Below are 17,681 nucleotides of genomic sequence, written 5' to 3'. Positions count from 1 at the left end.
TAAAGTTCAAGCAGGAAAATGATCAGGTCTCTGGTGCTGTAAAAATTAACTTGCCTGGCTTAAGTTTGTGGGTTTAGTAAATACAGACTTCTCTGTATTATCAAAGTTAAGAAATATACTTTTCTTGTACCTAGCATTACTGGAAATCAATAAGTGCATACTGTTTTTATTGTAAAATCTGTCACTGAGAAAAATAACCTGATATGATTAAACTTTTAAGTAAACATGACTGAGATAGGAGTTTTAAGTAAACTTTGATCTGCCTCTTGAGAAACCTATAGGCAGATCAGGAAGCTACAGTTAGAACTGGACATGGAACAACAGACTGGTTCCAAATAGAAAAAGCAGTACGTCAAGGCTGTATATTGTCACCCTGCTTATTTAACTTATATGCAGAGTGCATCATGAGAAACGCTGGGCTGGAAGAAGCACAAGCTGGAATCAAGATTGCCTGGAGAAATATCAATAACCTCAGATATGCAGATGACACCACCCTTATGGCAGACAGTGAAGGGGAACTAAAAAGCCTCTTGATGAAAGTGAAAGAGGAGAGTGAAAAAGTTGTCTTAAAGCTCAACATTCAGAAAACGAAGATCATGGCACCTGGTCCCATCACTTCATGGGAAATAGATGGGGAAACAGTGGAAACAGTGTCAGACTTTATTTTTTGGGGCTCCAAAATCATTGCAGATGGTGACTGCAGCCATGAAATTAAAAGACGCTTAGTCCTTGGAAGAAAAGTTATGACCAACCTAGATAGCATATTCAAAAGCAGAGACATTACTTTGCCGACTAAGGTCCGTCTAGTCAAGGCTATGGTTTTTCCAGTGGTCGTGTATGGATGTGAGAGTTGAACTGTGAAGAAAGCCGAGCGCCAAAGAGTTGATGCTTTTGAACTGTGGTGTTGGAGAAGACTCTTGAGAGTCCCTTGGACTGCAAGGAAGTCCAACCAGTCCATCCTAAAGGAGGTCAGTCCTGGGTATTCATTGGAAGGACTGATGATAAAGCTGAAACTCCAGTAGTTTGGCCACCTCATGCGAAGAGTTGACTCTTCAGAAAAGACCCTGATGCTGGGAGGGATGGGGGCAGGAGAAGAAGGAAGGAGATGACAGAGGATGAGATGGCTGGATGGCATCACCAACTCGATGGACATGAGTGTGAGTAGACTCCAGGAGTTGGTGATGGACAGCAAGGCCTGGTGCAAAGAGTCGGACATGACTGAGCGACTGAACTGAACTGAACTGAACTGATGGGAATAATTGGGCTTCCCTGGTCGCTCAGATGAAAAAGAATACTCCTGCAATGCAGGAGACCCGGTTTCCATCCCTGGGTCAGAAAGATGCCCTGGAGAAGGAAATGGCTACCCATTTCAGTGTTCTTGCCTGTGGAATCCCATGGACAGAGAGGAGTCTGGCAGGCTACAGTTCATGGGGTCCCAAAGAATTGGACATGACTGAGTGACTAACACTTTCACACTTTCATGGGAATAACTGTATTTTGGAAAAGTCCATTTAGAATAGTCCCTTCAAATTTTGGTAACTTGAAACTAAATTAAGTTAAAATATAGTAATCTATTGAGTCCCCATGTCATTTTAACTGTGATGAAACATTAATTGCTAAACAGGTCTAAATTTACCTATTCTGTTTTTTTTGTGAGAGAGGCGTTTGGGTTCATTAGACACATGTCTTGCAGCATCTTAACGAAAGAAATTGTGCTTTGGAACGTCACATGTTTCTAGAAGTGTTAGGATTTTCCAATCAGGGACTGCTAATGTTAAAGGCAGTTCATGGTGGCTTAAGAAAAATAGTATGTTTTCAGAAAAGAAGGTATGAAGACTGGAAATACAGTTTGTTACTAATAAAAGGAAAAAGTGATTTTGTCCTGGAGCTGCTTATTTCAGTTCTAGGACAAAAAGAGACCAGAGGACTCCCTTGGGCTTGAGGCATCCTGTTTGAATTTCCCTGCAAGAGTCCTGGGTAACTTTAACAGTAGGGAAGAAGTTGATTGACTTTCTAATAGATACCACTCCCCAAACCTTTCCTGCTTATCTTAGGAGGCTTGTAAGTATTACACAAAGGGGAAACAAAGTCACCCAAGGAAAACGTTCCTATACCTTTGAGATGCAAAAGTTATATCTGGTCTTCTCCGGAATGCTCATCTCTGCTATCTTTTTAAAATGCAGATTTTGAAAAGAGGGTAAAGTAATTTCGAAACTGATTGTAATTTCAAATTATGTTGCCAAGTGTAAATAGAAATCATAAGCGTGTTTTCTCTAAATATATAGCCATCTGACAAGTGAGCTTAATTTTCTCTATTTGCCAGAAATCCAACATTAATTCAACCACTTTTGTAAATTGATGGGTTTTACATTGCTGCACATTACCCAGGGCTAAAATCTGATTTGAGAACTATAAGGTCTCTGTTTGTTTGTGTCTTTGTCTTTGAATAATATGTCTGTGGTTGATTTGTGGATGAGTTCTGTTTAATTGGCTTAAAGAAAAATTAGCAATTACAAGCCAAAAAATTATAAATGTAAGAGAAATTATCTAACTGAATTTCAGGTTCATGTGAACTGGGAAGTATTCAGTATTAAATTAATGCCTAGTATTTATGTCAAATTTGTTGATCTAATTAATTAACATAGACAGCTCTTTAGAATAATCAACATTAAGTATAATGTTTTCACTACACATAGGTTTAATAGAAGGTAAATAAAATCTTGTTATACCTGTTGCAAATTTGTCAGCAAGAAATATAACTTGATATGATGAGACTTTAAAGTAAATGTAAACTACATAAGAGCTTTTAGGTAAACTCTATGAGAATAATTATGTTCTAAAAATCACCTAAAATAGTATCTCCAGATTTTGGTAACTATTACTTGCCTCCCTTGGTTTTCACTAGAAATTAAGGTTTCAAGAAGTCAGGGATTCTAGCTTCAGCATATAAATAAAGCCACTGAAAATAATAAAACATTTCAATATGGTAGAATGTATGTTTTCAGTTAAGGTATGAAGAATGTAATCGCCTTTTACTGTGAAAGTTTTATACATGATCGGGATTAACTAAATTTAGGTGGAAATTAACTAAGTAAATGGATTATGTTAAGTAAGAATATAAGACTGGAATTTGACCTCTCTCTCTCTCTGTTAGAAGTACACCATTTTGATAACAGATTGCAAGCGTTTCTGTGTCCTTAAGTGATCTGTACTTGTTTTCTTTTAATCGTTTTGTGACTTTGGTTAAATGAAAAATTATTGTTTCACAGTGACTTATGATCCTATGGTATTTTAAAACTTTTTTGATATTTTTCAATATAACTTCCAAAATCAAATTATAATGAAGTTCCTTTGACCTTGAACTAGCTTTGAGATGTTTCAAAGGGTCCCTGAAACACCCTAAAGAGAGATATGAAACCAATAGGTTCACTTTGAATGTTAAATTACATGGGAATTGTTATTAAATGAATAATAAATCTTCTTAGGTTACATTGTATGGTAAATGATGCAGATATCCTAGAAATTTTTATAGAGTTCCTAAATATCTAATATGTCCTGATAAAATGTTCAGTTCAGTTCAGTTCAGTCGCTCAGTGGTGTCCAGCTCTTTGTGACCCCATGAACTGCAGCACGCCAGGCCTCCCTGTGCATCACCAACTCTCAGAGTCCACCCAAACCCATATCCATTGAGTCGGTGATGCCATCCAACCATCTCATGCTCTGCCGTCCCCTTCTCCTCCTGCCCTCAATCTTTCCCAGCATCAGGGTCTTTTCAAATGAGTCAGCTCTTCACATCAGGTGGCCAAAGTATTGGAGTTTCAGCTTCAAAATCAGTCCTACCAATGAATACCCAGGACTGATCTCCTCCAGGATGGTCTGGTTGGAACTTCTTGCAGTCTAAGGGACTCTCAAGAGTCTTCTCCAACACCACAGTTCAAAAGCATCAATTCTTTAGTGCTCAACTTTCTTTATAGTCCAACTCTCACATCCATACATGACCACTGGAAAAACAATAGCCTTGACTAGATGGACCTTTGTTGACAAAGTAATGTCTCTGCTTTTTAATATGCTGTCTAGGTTGGTCATAACTTTCCTTCCAAGAAGTAAGCATCTTAATTTCATGGCGGCAATCACCATCTGCAGTGATTTGGCAGCCCAGAAAAATAGAGTCAGCAATGGTTTCCACTGTTGCCCCATCTATTTGCCATGAATTGATGGGACCAGATGCCATGATCTTAGTTTTCTGAATGTTGAGCTTTAAGCCAACTTTTTCACTCTCTTCCATTTTCATCAAGAGGCTCTTTACTTCTTCTTCACTGTCTGCCATAAGGGTGGTGTCATCTGCATATCTGAGGTTATTGATATTTGTCCCGGCAATCTTGATTCCAGCTTGTGCTTCCTCCAGCCCAGCATTTCTCATGATGTACTCTGTGTATAAGTTAAATGAGCAGGGTGACAATATACAGCCTTGACATACTCCTTTCCTATTTGGAACCAGTCTGTTGTTCCATGTCCAGTTCTAACTGTTGCTTCCTAACCTGCATACAGTTTTCTCAAGAGGGAGGTCAAGTGGTCTGCTATTCCCATCTATGTTACCAGTTATAATTTTAGTTATTATTTGAAAGCATTATATGTCACAATAGTCACCAGTTTACTTTGTCAACTGCATTGTAATACTTAAATGTGTTTTCTTAAGTCTTTGTCATTATGGACAGTTATGGCTTCTTTCTGATACCTTTTCAGAAATGCTTCCTCTTCAAGAATATTTATAGAAAAGACTTTTAGGTCAATACAAGTCTCTGGCTTTCAAATCATAATGCTGAATTTGGGTAAGAAATGATAAACCTGATGGCTTCTCAAAGCTGTTAACAGAAAGAATCAGTAATATAGGACTGAATGTACTGGTGAATATCATTATGATTTTTATGATTTCTTTCTGAAAAATTACTGGTTTAAATCTGTGTTTTTAAGGTGTAAAGGAAAACTTCCCCTTAAACTAATTATGACTTACAGTAATTTGGTAAATTTTACCTTTGTAAGGAGAACTGAAATGTGTATCATTTTCTCACTACCTGGTCAATCCTGCCAGTAGCCTATGCTTGTCTCAAAGATTAAGCCATGCGTGTATGCCTGCCTGGTACAGTGAAACTGCATTTAGCTCATCAAATCAGTTACAGTTCCTTTGGTTACTCATTATTGCAACTGGATTACAACTCATTTTAGTAATCATTGTTTTGATTTGTTCCTTGTATTCAAATTGCTTCTGCTTTGTATCCCCCTGCTGTACTATACCATTGTCAGTTTTACTAACTACATTACTTATGTTCTATTTTATAAGATTGTTTTCTCTTACAGTACCCAGTGAGTATCCAGGCTTCCAGTAAAACTTCTATGGCTAAACATCTTGAGGAAATAGATTACGTATATAGCAAAAAATAATTGTAAGAGCATGATTCTAGGTATGGGAAGAAACAAGGGAAAATGTCTACTGGACCATAATTAGACAGAAAATCCAGAGAATCTTCAATTACCAATAGGTTCTAATCCAAAAATTAGCACCTGGATTGGCATATCAAGCATTTTAACAAATATCTCCAAAATATTGGTCAAATTCCTGACCAAGACGAAAGGATCTGCGAAATGAAATATTTCCTGCCGTGTCATTCATCAGTGATTACAGCCTTCCAATGTGAACCTGTGAACCTTGAGGTAACTCAGGAAGGAGGAAAATATCTGTCATCCAACAGGCATCAGACTGCGGCCACTCCCCACCCACGATGAGTCCTGAGGAAACTCAGGATATGAGAATACAGGATATAGATCCCAGATAGTTGAGGTATGTATCAAGGGAATGATTTCAATGAGCCCTGACTTTGCATCTTCCCATTCATGGAAAAGAGGTAAATTCGTTAATTTGAGTTGCTGCCTCCCAGGCATGAAGTCCTCAAAATTCCTACTGAATAAAACATAACTCTCAACTTTTAGGTTGCAAATATTTCTAAGTCTACAGATATAAAGTAGAGAAACAAAAAGAAGTGACATTTGGAACACTGGCCCTGATGGTAGACATTCCCAGAGATCCATCTGATGAAATGCAACAAGAAGCGATTATAATGGTCATGGCCATTTTCCCCGCAAGAGTGTGAAATGGACATGGACAGTGAGGGGATATTACAGGGAAGAACAGAATCTGACTAAATGTTGAATCTATTTCTGTAACTTTTGCTTCTTCTTGGTTTTGTTCGCTAAATGGATTCTGTCTATACATAATGACCGGCCTCAGGGAACCCTGCCCTTCTGCCTGAATGTTATACCAAAGTGCTTTGTTCAGGGAAACATCCTGACATCGTCCACCTGTGAATGGCTGCAAGAGGATATTAACACATCCCTTTGCCAAGGAACCTGAGCCCTGTCTTGGTTGAAGTTACATGGCTGTCCATCCTATTGAAGCCAAGGCAACAGTTACCTGAAGAGAGAAGTGAGCTATGCGCTGGAAGTAGAATAGATCTGGACTGTGGCAGTTAGGGTAACTTCCTGCCTAGTTCTCAGAGCAGATGCTTTACTACAGGTGTGGCCACACAGAACCCCACTGAATAGTTTCATGACTAAGACCATCTCTCCCCATGGCCCCATTGAGTGAGTGAGTGAGTGAGTGAGTGAAGTCGCTAAGTCATGTCCGACTCTTTGCGACCCCATGGACTGTAGCCTAACCAGGTTCCTCCATCCATGGGATTCTCCAGGCAAGAATACTGGAGTGGGTTGCCATTTCCTTCTCCAGGAGATCTTCTTGACCCAGGGATTGAACCCAGGTCTCCTGCATTGTAGGCGGACACTTTACCATCTGAGCCACCAGGGAAGACCCATTAGATACAGTTAAAACCACTCAGAAAGATATGCAGTGGGGACAAGCTTCCAGTGCCTAAAGAACACAATACAGGGCTAGGCTCTTCTTATGACCCTCCCTCTGTCACTACCAGGACATCACTCACACTCCATACACACACATTTCAAAGTGGCTTATCTTCCTTCTAGAAATAACCAAGACTTCTGGTGCCATCTTTCTCCATACCCAGGGCAATTTCCCTTGATCCACTCCAAAGAACCTCCTCCCCCATGCAGTCTCAGGTTTCTTCTGGCTCTTCAGGCTCCCCAGAAGTCCTTCTGGGTTTGATGCTCTCTCGTCACTCAACTTCAGTTCAACCATGTGCCCACAGTGAAATGTCACATGTGGACTCAGGGATCTGAGAAATGGCAGAGTCTCTGAGAACACAACCCCAGGATTACCTACTTCTAAAGCTATTCCCGCAGGCTTGGACACTGACCACTGTTGCCTGGTAACCTCAGTGAGAATAGTCAGGACCAGGACCCAGAGAGTGACCTGCTTCAGCAGATACTCAGCATCCAAGTAAAGAAGGGAAAAGTTTGAATTCAAACTGTAGAATGTGGAACTGAAACATTCTGCAGTGGTGGAGGGGCAGAGGGCAGGTGGGCCTGTGGGGTGAAGAGCCATGAAGGGCTCTGGTAGGAAAGCAAGAACCAGACATTCCTTCCACATTACGTAGTAGCAACAAAATTGGTGTCTGCCTTTTTAGGCAATTTATCAATTGGTTTTCAGATTCACAGCATCAAGGTTGTTCTTGATGGTAGCATCTTGATGTTCCCTTTATTTCACTTCTTTACCTATTAACCATAGTTTTGTGTCCCTCAACCCTCTCTGCTTCCTGCCTGGCTCTTGGCTTACTTCAACAGAGACTAGACTTTCTCAACTTAGTTCAGAACTTTCTCTGATAAACACTTGGGCATTTATGGCCACATAGAACCAAGTGTTTGAAATTAGGGTTGTCTCTGCAGATGCAGGGTGTATGATTGTTGTATGTACATTATTCCTAAGGAAGCATTTCTTGTGCCCCAACCAACATGCAGCAGGACTTTCCTTACTGATGGTCTTTTTTGCTGGAACGCCCCGTCTATAAAAAATAAAACATCATGCAGCCCACATGTCCAAGACCAGAATTCACCAAATGTGTTTCTCATAGTATTAATTATTGTTAACTAGTTTTTTTTAACTTTTTAAATTATTTTAGTGCAATATTTTACACTGTGCAAAATAGAACTAGGCAATGATGAGAGTGTAATGGGCAGGAAGGCCAGAGGTCTCCCAGCGGCAGGAGGAAAGAAACTGCAAGTGGCAGATGCTTTTTCCTTCTATACACAAAATTTAAAAAGATTTTAATTTTTTTATTCTGTGTTGAGGAGACCTGGTTCTACCTTGAGCTAACCAATGAGTTTTTCTTATGTAATGAAACTATATATTTGCTTTGGAATTTGCCTTTCTTTAAAATGGTTCAAACTAAGACTAACTTTTTTCTTTTCTTAAACCTTGGGCTGATAATGGCTCGACAAACCAGTATTCCTGTCAATTGTGTTATGACGGGGGATGACACATCTCATGCCATCCTATCTCAAAAGTGCATATTGTGGGAGAGGTGCCTGGTGAAACTCCCTCAGCCTTGAGGTGTCTCTCTTATCTAATTAAACAGCTTTCTAACAGACATAAAACACCTTGCTAAAAACTAGCAAGGGGGCACTCTTTCTGTACCCTTCTGTCAGAGCCTTTCCCTATCTCTATTATACTTTAATAAAACTTTGCTACACAAAAAGCTCCAAGCAGTCAAGCTTCATCTCTGACCCTGGATCAAAATCCTCTCCTCCGGAGGTCACAAATCCGGTGTAACACACGGCTAGCAGCAGCAGCCTTTCAGTGACAAGCCCACCTCCCACATCTTTATGCTGTCAACCCTATCCTCTTCCCAGAGGAAACCAGGGTTATCTGTTTTATTAAAGTCCTTCCATAGATGTGATTTGCAACTAAAAATGAGTGCAATCTACAACTGCCTTCAGTTTTTCTCCTGGTTGAATATTCATGTGAAAGTGAAAGAACATAGTCCATGGAATTCTCTAAGCCAGAATACTGGAGTGAGTAGACTTTCCCTTCTCTGGGGGAATCTTCCCAATACAGGGATCAAGCCCAAATCTCCAGCATTGCAGGTGGATGGATTCTTTACCAGCTGAGCCACAAGAGAAGCCCAAGAATACTGGCGTGGGTAGCATACATGTTTCAATATATCTGAGTGTATTTCCAATGATTGTCTTTGTACTGATATCCTGGCTCCACTGTTCCTGGACTAGAGTCCTAGAACAAAAATTTTCTACCGTCTCTTAAATTTTAAAGTAACTGAAAGGATAGAGTCGGCAGAACTAGCAAATAAAAATAACAGATGCTTAACTGAACTTGATTTTTGAATTTCACAGAAGTGACAATTTTTAGTATAACTGTGTCCTATGCAATATTTGGAAATAGTTTTACTGCAATTTCTTTCTCTGATTATATGAGTGAGATTTACAGTTACCTCAAGATATGCTTTCTATCTGGCAACACTTCCAAGGAAAGTGTAACATGCTAAGTCATTAAAAGTTACTCATCTTTTGAGAAAGAGAACCGGCAGTCAATAGACAGAAGTGTGTATTTTGTGTCCAATACAAAACACAATTGCAAACATGTACAAACCCTTCAGACTTTTTAGAGGAAATTGATTTGGAAGAGCCATCATATAGCATTCAATGTTTAGACTTTTAGTAAGGCTAAGGCAGACGTAAGGAACAAGAAGACAAAAATCTTCTCTTTCCTTGTGATAGGGACTAAATATCCTAGAGTCCTGGTTTTTCTAGGTTTTAAAAATCCACTAACCGTGAAATGGATGTGTGCCTTCCAACAATGTCAAGAGTTTATCTACCAAAAGCCATTCTCCATTCACACAAACCTACTTCCATCTAAATCCTAACCTGCAAGCCCAGCTTATAAGCTTGTGAATTTCCTGTTTGCATCACATTCCCTTGCTCTTTAGAACCTGGGCTCGTCACTGCATATGGTCCCATCTGCACAGAAATCATGGGGACATCTCTTCTAAAAAAAAATTTGCCTGATTCTTATTTTCATTTGTGAATCAGTCAGTTTATCACTATCACAATGATATGAAAGAGTATTCACATTTGTGTTGTGAGAAGAACTGTTAAGAATCTTGTCAAGGGAGATGAAGGGCGAAAACCTCAGAGGACTGTAAACTAATATCTTGAGAAACAAGAGCCACTCCCTGCTATAGCAGCAGTACTGATTATGGGGTGTTGGGGAAAGAAAGAGAGGTTTAGAAGGACAATTTCACACTGTGAAAAAGACTCCTGTTGCTGCTTAAGAAGCTCCTTGCCCCTTGCAAGGGAAAACAGTTTCAAAAGAAGACAAGAAGATGAGGTGAGAGTATTTCAAGCAATATCATGGTGAAATTTGTATGAAGAAACTCCTTTTGGGGACTGAAAAAATAACTTGGAAATATCACTCAGTACTTGAGCTTTTATTGTGAAGGAAAACTTAAAAGATTTTCAACCAATAACTTCATGCTAGAGGGATGGTGAAGCAAAATATTGCACACAGGCACTCAAGAAAAGAAAGCTTCCTTGTTGCTTTGTCCTCTTGTTAAGTCATTCTATTAGTTACTTACAAGATTCTTACTCATAACTGGAATACAATATTGAGTGCATCTTCTCAGTGCCATTTATATAGAAATTGCATTGTGGAATAACTATCCTGTCATAATTCTGTAATCATTTTTGTACTAACAAAATACTACACCCCAGAGACAGATATATTCAAATCAGCCCAAATATAAATTGGGAAGACCAGTCATGGAAGGGAGTATCTAAATTCCTTCAGATCATTACCTCTGACTATTCCTGCAGAGAGGCTGGGCACAGGTATTGATTGACCACAGAGACAAAACATCTCTGGACAAGGATCACAAGCATCAGAAGACAGTTTGTCTTCCACTCCACTATGAACCTTTAAGGAAACAAAGACATACCATGTTTGTGAAAGTGAAGAAGAACTTAAGAGCCTCTTGATGAAAGTGCGGGCGGCTGCGATGGTGCACAAGCACGGCCGAGAGGAGCTACCCCACGTCCGAGGTCAGGGGCAGCGGCTGAGAGTGCCAGGCTGCAACAGCACAGGGGCAGCTGACAGGTGTTACCCCACGTCCAAGGTCAGGGACAGCAGCCAGGAGGAGCTACCCAACGCCCAAGGCCAGGGGCGGCGGCCGAGAGGAGCAACCCCACGTCCAAGAAGCAGTGGCTGCATGGGTGCAGGAGGGCCTAGAGGAGCTACACCACGTTCAAGGTCGGGAGGGGCGGTGGTGAGGAGACACCCCTCAGCCAAGGTAAGGAGCAGCAGCTGCGCTTTGCTGGAGCAGCTGTGAAGAGATACCCCACGTCCAAGGTAAGAGAAACCCAAGTAAGACGGTAGGTGTTGCAAGAGGGCATCCAAGGGCAGGCACACTGAAACCATAATCACAGAAAATTAGTCAATCTAATCACACTAGGACCACAGCCTTGGCTAACTCAATGAAACCAAGACATGCCCTGTAGGGCCACTCAAGACGGGGAGGTCATGGTGGAGAGGTCTGACAGAATGTGGTCCACTGGAGAAGGGAATGGCAAACCACTTCAGAAGTCTTGCCTTGAGAACCCCATGAACAGTATGAAAAGGCAAAATGATAGGATACTGAAAGAGGAACTCCCCAGGTCAGTAGGTGCCCAATATGCTACTGGAGATCAGTGGAGAAATAACTTCAGAAAGAGTGAAGGGATGGAGCCAAAGCAAAAACAACAGCCTGTTGTGGATGTGACTGGTGATGGAAGCAAGATCCGAAGCTGTAAAGAGCAATATTGCATAGGAACCTGGAATGTCAGGTCCATGAATCAAGGCAAATTGGGAGTGGTCAAACAGGACATGGCAAGAGTGAACGTCAACATTCTAGGAATCAGCAAGCTAAAATGGACTGGAATGGGTGAGTTTAACTCGGATGACCATTATATCTACTACTGCGGGCAGGAATCCCTCAGAAGAAATGGAGTAGCCATCATGGTTAACAAGAGAGTCCGAACTGCAGTACTTGGATGCAATCTCAAAAATGACAGAATGATCTCTGTTCATTTCCAAGGCAAACTATTCAATATCACAGTAATCCAAGTCTATGCCCCAACCAGTAACGCTGAAGAAGCTGAAGTTGAACAGTTCTATGTAGACCTACAAGACCTATTAGAAGTAACACCCAAAAAAGATGTCCTTTTCATTATAGGGGACTGGAATACAAAAGTAGGAAGCCAAGAAACACCTGGAGTAACAGGCAAATTTGGCCTTGGAATACAGAATGAAGCAGGGCAAAGGCTAATAGAATTTTGCCAAGAGAATGCATTGGTCATAGCGAACACCCTCTTCCAACAACACAAGAGAAGACTCCACACATGGACATCACCAGATGGTCAACACCGAAATGTGATTATATTCTTTGCAGCCAGAGATGGAGAAGCTCTATACAGTCAACAAATACAAGACCAGGAGCTGACTGTGGCTCAGATCATGAGGTCCTTATTGTGAAATTCAGACTTACATTGAAGAAAGTAGCGAAAACCACTAGACCATTCAGGTATGACCTAAATAAAATCACTTATAGTGGAGGTGAGAAACAGATTTAAGGGACTAGATCTGATAGATAGAGTGCCTAATGAACTATGGACTGAGGTTTGTGACATTGTACAGGAGACAGGGATCAAGACCATCCCCATGGAAAAGAAATGCAAAACACCAAAATGGCTGTCTAAGAAGGCCTTACAAATAGCTGTGAAAAGAAGAGAAGCAAAAAGCAAAGGAGAAAAGGAAAGATATAGCCATTTGAATGCAGAGTTCCAAAGAACAGTAAGGAGAGATAAGAAAGACTTCCTCGGTGATCAGTGCAAAGAAATAGAGGAAAACAATAAAATGGGAAAGACTAGAGATCTCTTCAAGAAAATTGGAGATACCAAGGGAACATTTCATATAAAGATGGGCTCAATAAAGGACAGAAATGGTAGGGACGTAACAGAAGCAGAAGATATTAAGAGGAGGTGGCAAGAATACACAGAAGAACTGTACAAAAAAGATCTTCATGACCCGGATAATCACGATGGTGTGATCACTCATCTAGAGCCAGACATCCTGGAATGTGAAGTCAAGTGGGCCTTAGGAAGCATCACTGCGAACAAAGCTAGTGGAGGTGATGGAATTTCAGTTGAGCTATATCAAATCCTAAAAGATGATGCTGTGAAAGTGCTGCACTCAATATGCCAGCAAATTTGGAAAAGTCAGCAGTGGCCACAGGACTGGAAAAGTTCAGTTTTCTTTCCAATCCCTAAGAAAGGCAATGCCAAAGAATGCTCAAACTACCTACCGCACAGTTGCACTCATCTCACATGCTAGTAAATTAATGCTTTAAATTATCCAAGCCAGGCTTCAGCAATACATGAACCACAAACTTCCAGATATTCAAGCTGGTTTTAGAAAAGGCAGAGGAACCAGAGATCAAATTGCCAACATCCGCTGCATCATCAAAAAAGCAAGAGAGTTCCAGAAAAACATCTGCTTCTGCTTTATTGACTATGCCAAAGCCTTTGACTGTGTGGATCACAATAAACTGTGGAAAATTCTGAAAGAGATGGGAATACCAGACCACTTGACCTGCCTCTTGAAAAACCTGTATGCAGGTCAGGAAGCAACAGTTAGAACTGGACATGGAACAACAGACTGGTTCCAAATAGAAAAAGCAGTACGTCAAGGCTGTATATTGTCACCCTGCTTATTTAACTTATATACAGAGTACATCATGAGAATGGCTGGGTTGGAGGAAGCACAAGCTGGAATCAAGATTGCTGGGAGAAATATCAATAACCTCAGATATGCAGATGACACCACCCTTATGGCAGAAAGTGAAGAAGAACTAAAGAGCCTCTTGATGAAAGTGGAAGAGGAGAGTGAAAAAGTTGCCTGAAAGCTCAACCATCAGAAAACTAAGATCATGGCCTCTGGTCCCATCACTTCATGGCAAATAGATGAGGAAACAGTGGAAACAGTGGCAGATATTATTCTTGGGGGCTTTAAAATCACTGCAGATGGTGGTGACTGCCACCATGAAATAAAAGGATGCTTACTCCTTGATAGGAAAGTTGTGACCAATCTCGACAGCATATTAAAAAGTAGAGACATTACTTTGTCCACAAAGGTCCATCTAGTCAAGGTTATGGTTTTTCCAATAGTCATATATGTATGTGACAGTTGGACTATAAAGAAAGCTGAGTGCTAAAGAATTGATGCTTTTGAACTGCGATGTTGGAGAAGACTCTTGAGAGTCCCTTGGACTATGAGGCGATCCAACCAGTCCATCCTAATGGAGATCAGTCCTGGGTGTTCATTGGAAGGACTGATGTTGAAGCTGAAACTCCGATACTTTTGGCCACCTGATGAAAGAGCTGACTCATTTGAAAAGACCCTGATACTGGAAAAGATTGAAGTCAGGAGGAGAATGGGACGACAGAGGATGAGATGGTTGGATGGCATCACCAACGCAATGAACATGAGTTTGAGTAATCTCCGGGAGTTGGTGATGGACAGGGAGGCCTGGCATTCTGCAGTCCATGGGGTGCAAAGAGTCAGACACGACTGAGCGACTGAACTGAACTGAACTAACTTCTCCCAGATTTATCTATGCAGTGAATGCTGCCCATTCTTCCCCACAAAGGGACTGGTGAAGGCATCAAGGGGTAATGGATATGAAAGCACTTTCTTAATGATAAACCCTATCACAAGCTTCACCATCACTGTCAGCGATCATGTGGCCCTGGACTCTGGTTCTTGGATCCCAACCTCCCAGTTGTGTTCCCTTAAAGGGACACTGCAATCAGCCTCCTGTAATATCCCTATGCCCTGGCTTCCTCACCATGAGCCAGTCTGCTGCTTTCCAGCTTGCAGAAGTTGCCTTAAAGCACTGAAGGAGGTCTGGGACCTGACATCACCTCTGCAAAGGTAGAGAATCATCCCTTTCTCTCCTTGGTGGTTCTTCTTCCCAGAGCCTATGGTGTGACCCCAGGGCTGCAGGTAGCCTGGGTTTGAACTGGAAGGGAGACTCCTGGGGGTGGTTAGGTTTAAAATCCTGGGGTGAGAGACAGCAAGGACACTGTGAAGTCAGTATGGGGCTGTGCAGGGTAGTTGGTTGCAGATGTGCACCCCTTCCCAGCCTGCCCAGGTTTCCAGGCCCAGAAACTCCTGGTTGAAGCTTGTTCCTCATGTCTCCTGCAGACACTTGGGGAGGTTCCCTGACAAAGGCAGCTTTCATCAGGTCTCTCAAGATATCCCAGGGGAGATGTACAAAGAAACACCTACTGCAGCCCAACAGCTGTGGAGGGAAAAGCCTGCTCCCACTATGTCCTCCATGCCTCCTCTGCCCAAACGGCCTCTACCTCGAGCCTCCAGCTCTTCTCCAGGCTTAGTCCCCTCCTTAGTTTCCGTTCACTCAGATTCATCCCTGAGTGCCTCTCCAACACCAGAGCCTGTCCTTCTGCTGGACAGTCTTCCACCCACTTGCTCTCTCTCCTTCCCCTCGTCATCTTGATGAAGGTACCTGCCTTCCACCTCAGCACCATTAGGCTCCCTGCTGAGTCTCACTCAGGGCGACTCCATGGCACTAACACTGGGCACTATCCCACAAAGTTCATCCCCGTGCTCCCCTTGGAGACCAGCCATCTTAGGGCTTGTCCATTCAAGTTATCCCCTTTCAACCCTGTCTTGGTGGCAGGGGGCTGCCAAAGAATTGAGCTTCTCCACCCTGACACACTTGGGGTCCACAAAAGAATAGCTTTCCACACGCTCACCAGAGGCATTATTTTGGTGAGACCCCAGAAACAGACAGGTAGAGGCAGGTACCCTCTTTTGTCAATGCAGATGTCCAGAAGCTGCTGGAGATACGAATCACCAAGAGAGTGGAACTCAAGATTTGGAAGGAGTAAGAAAAGGAGGAGGAGGCAGGCCACCATCTGACTTCACTGGGGAAGAGAATTAAGTCGCTGCGTGACAAGCAGCATACCTTGGGTCACCAACATTTCTGGAGCATAAAAGGCAAACCAGAACAGCAGCTTGGTCCCAGAAAGCTCCGATATCCTAACACTTTGAGGGACCATTTACAGAAGACATGCAGGTAGCACTTCTGGGTCTCCCCTTTCTGCAGAGTGTGTCTCTGGTGGCTACTGACACAGTACCTGGGTCCCCTCTAGAGTTACACCCTATCTTATTCAATGAATGCTCTAAGGCTGAACAATTCCAAATTCAAACTAAATTAATTTCACAACTGCCATTGGTCCAGTCCTTGATCCACTCTGTACCCCAGGCTTAGCCTCAGTCCTTGACTGCAATCATGTCCCAGTTGCAGCCATCACCTCTGAGTCACATTTAGACCCAGGCCAGACCCCTACCCTTAATTCCAAACATGCCCCAGATTCAACCACCACCACAAGCTCACATGGAGACTCAGGCTGGACTCTTGACTCCAATTCTTGACTCCATCCATGCCCCAGTGTCAACCACCAATTCAGGCTCAAGTAGAGACCCAGTTCCAATCAAAACACTATGGAGTTATGACTCCAACTGTAACTCACTTTCAACCACCACCTCCAGCTCATGTGGACACCCATACTCACCCCAACCCTTGACTCCAACCACAGCTCACTTTCAAACACCACCAACTCAGATTCACATGGGGACCCAGGCCCGAACCCAATCCTTGACTCCAAGCAAACCTCAGTCACAACCACAACCTCGGATTTACATGGGGACCCACTGCCCATCTCACACTCTTTCCCAATGGAACTATCTTCCTCTCAACTGAAGACTAGGTACAATGAAGTGTCTTGCCTTATATTCCAAAACAAGGCACAATCTTTGATCCTCAATGCAATTCAAGCCTACAATGTCTGTTTTTTAAAAAAGCAACTAGAAAGTGGGTGAACTTAACCCTCTTCAGTTAGAAAAATCTCAGCAAGTCTTTAGCCAGATCACCCCCAATCTTCCCCAGGAAAACAGGTCTTCCCAGGCAAGCAGATGTGTTTCCATTATTCCTGGGGATTTGATCAGCCCTGAGGTTCAGGAGAAACTGGAGTACCCTCTTTCCAAAAGGTTCATGCAACAAGAGAGTGGCATGCCCTGCAGAATCCACAGTCTCAGAAATTGATGCAGCCTCAGGGCGAATCCCCAAGGCCTTGGCAGACACTGGGCATGAAGAAACCCTCAAGACCTTCTGCAGGTCTAGGCAAAAGCAGCCAGGAAACACAGAAAATGACGTCCTGGTACCTAGCAAGGATCCCAGCAGGAAAACTCCTGAGCCAGGATGTAAGGCAGAGCATGGGGAGGATCCTAAAAGTTCTGTACATGACCTCAGCCAACCCTCCAGTGAAGGTTCCAAGTGCAAAGCATGAGTTAGAAAGAGAGTTGAGCCCAGGCAGGAAGCATCCAGAAGAAATCCTGGGGGTCCTTATAAACAGGAAGGCATAGCAGATCCATGAGTGTTAGACCCCTGTTAATGTCTGTTGTTCAAGGCTTTCTGCCAACCATTTCATAGACCTTCCTGGACTGTCAACTGCTCCTATGGGAACAGAAAATGCAGGTTGTTCTCAGGATTGGGAAGCTTCCATGTAGACTTCCTATGAGTCTCTTGTCCTCAGTCCTCATATTTAACAGGAGCTGGAAGCTCATATAATAAAGTTTCAGGTGAGGC

The 17,681-nt window shown here is 42.4% G+C and overlaps 1 protein-coding gene across 1 annotated transcript in view; it reads left to right on the top strand.

The window, feature by feature from the left end:
* Positions 1-10,973: 10,973 nt before the first annotated feature.
* The window catches only part of LOC138080758 (putative serine protease 47), a 44,191-nt gene continuing 37,483 nt past the window's right edge, over positions 10,974-17,681 (top strand). The window contains exon 1 of the mRNA XM_068973620.1: positions 10,974-11,090. Coding sequence (XP_068829721.1) covers positions 10,974-11,090 — 117 coding nt within the window. The remainder of the gene's footprint in view (positions 11,091-17,681) is intronic.

Source organism: Capricornis sumatraensis, chromosome 6 (assembly GCF_032405125.1).
Source record: "Capricornis sumatraensis isolate serow.1 chromosome 6, serow.2, whole genome shotgun sequence".
Lineage (NCBI taxonomy): Eukaryota > Metazoa > Chordata > Mammalia > Artiodactyla > Bovidae > Capricornis > Capricornis sumatraensis.
Note: the sequence above shows the minus strand (reverse complement) of the source record. Positions and strands in the feature narration are given on the sequence as shown.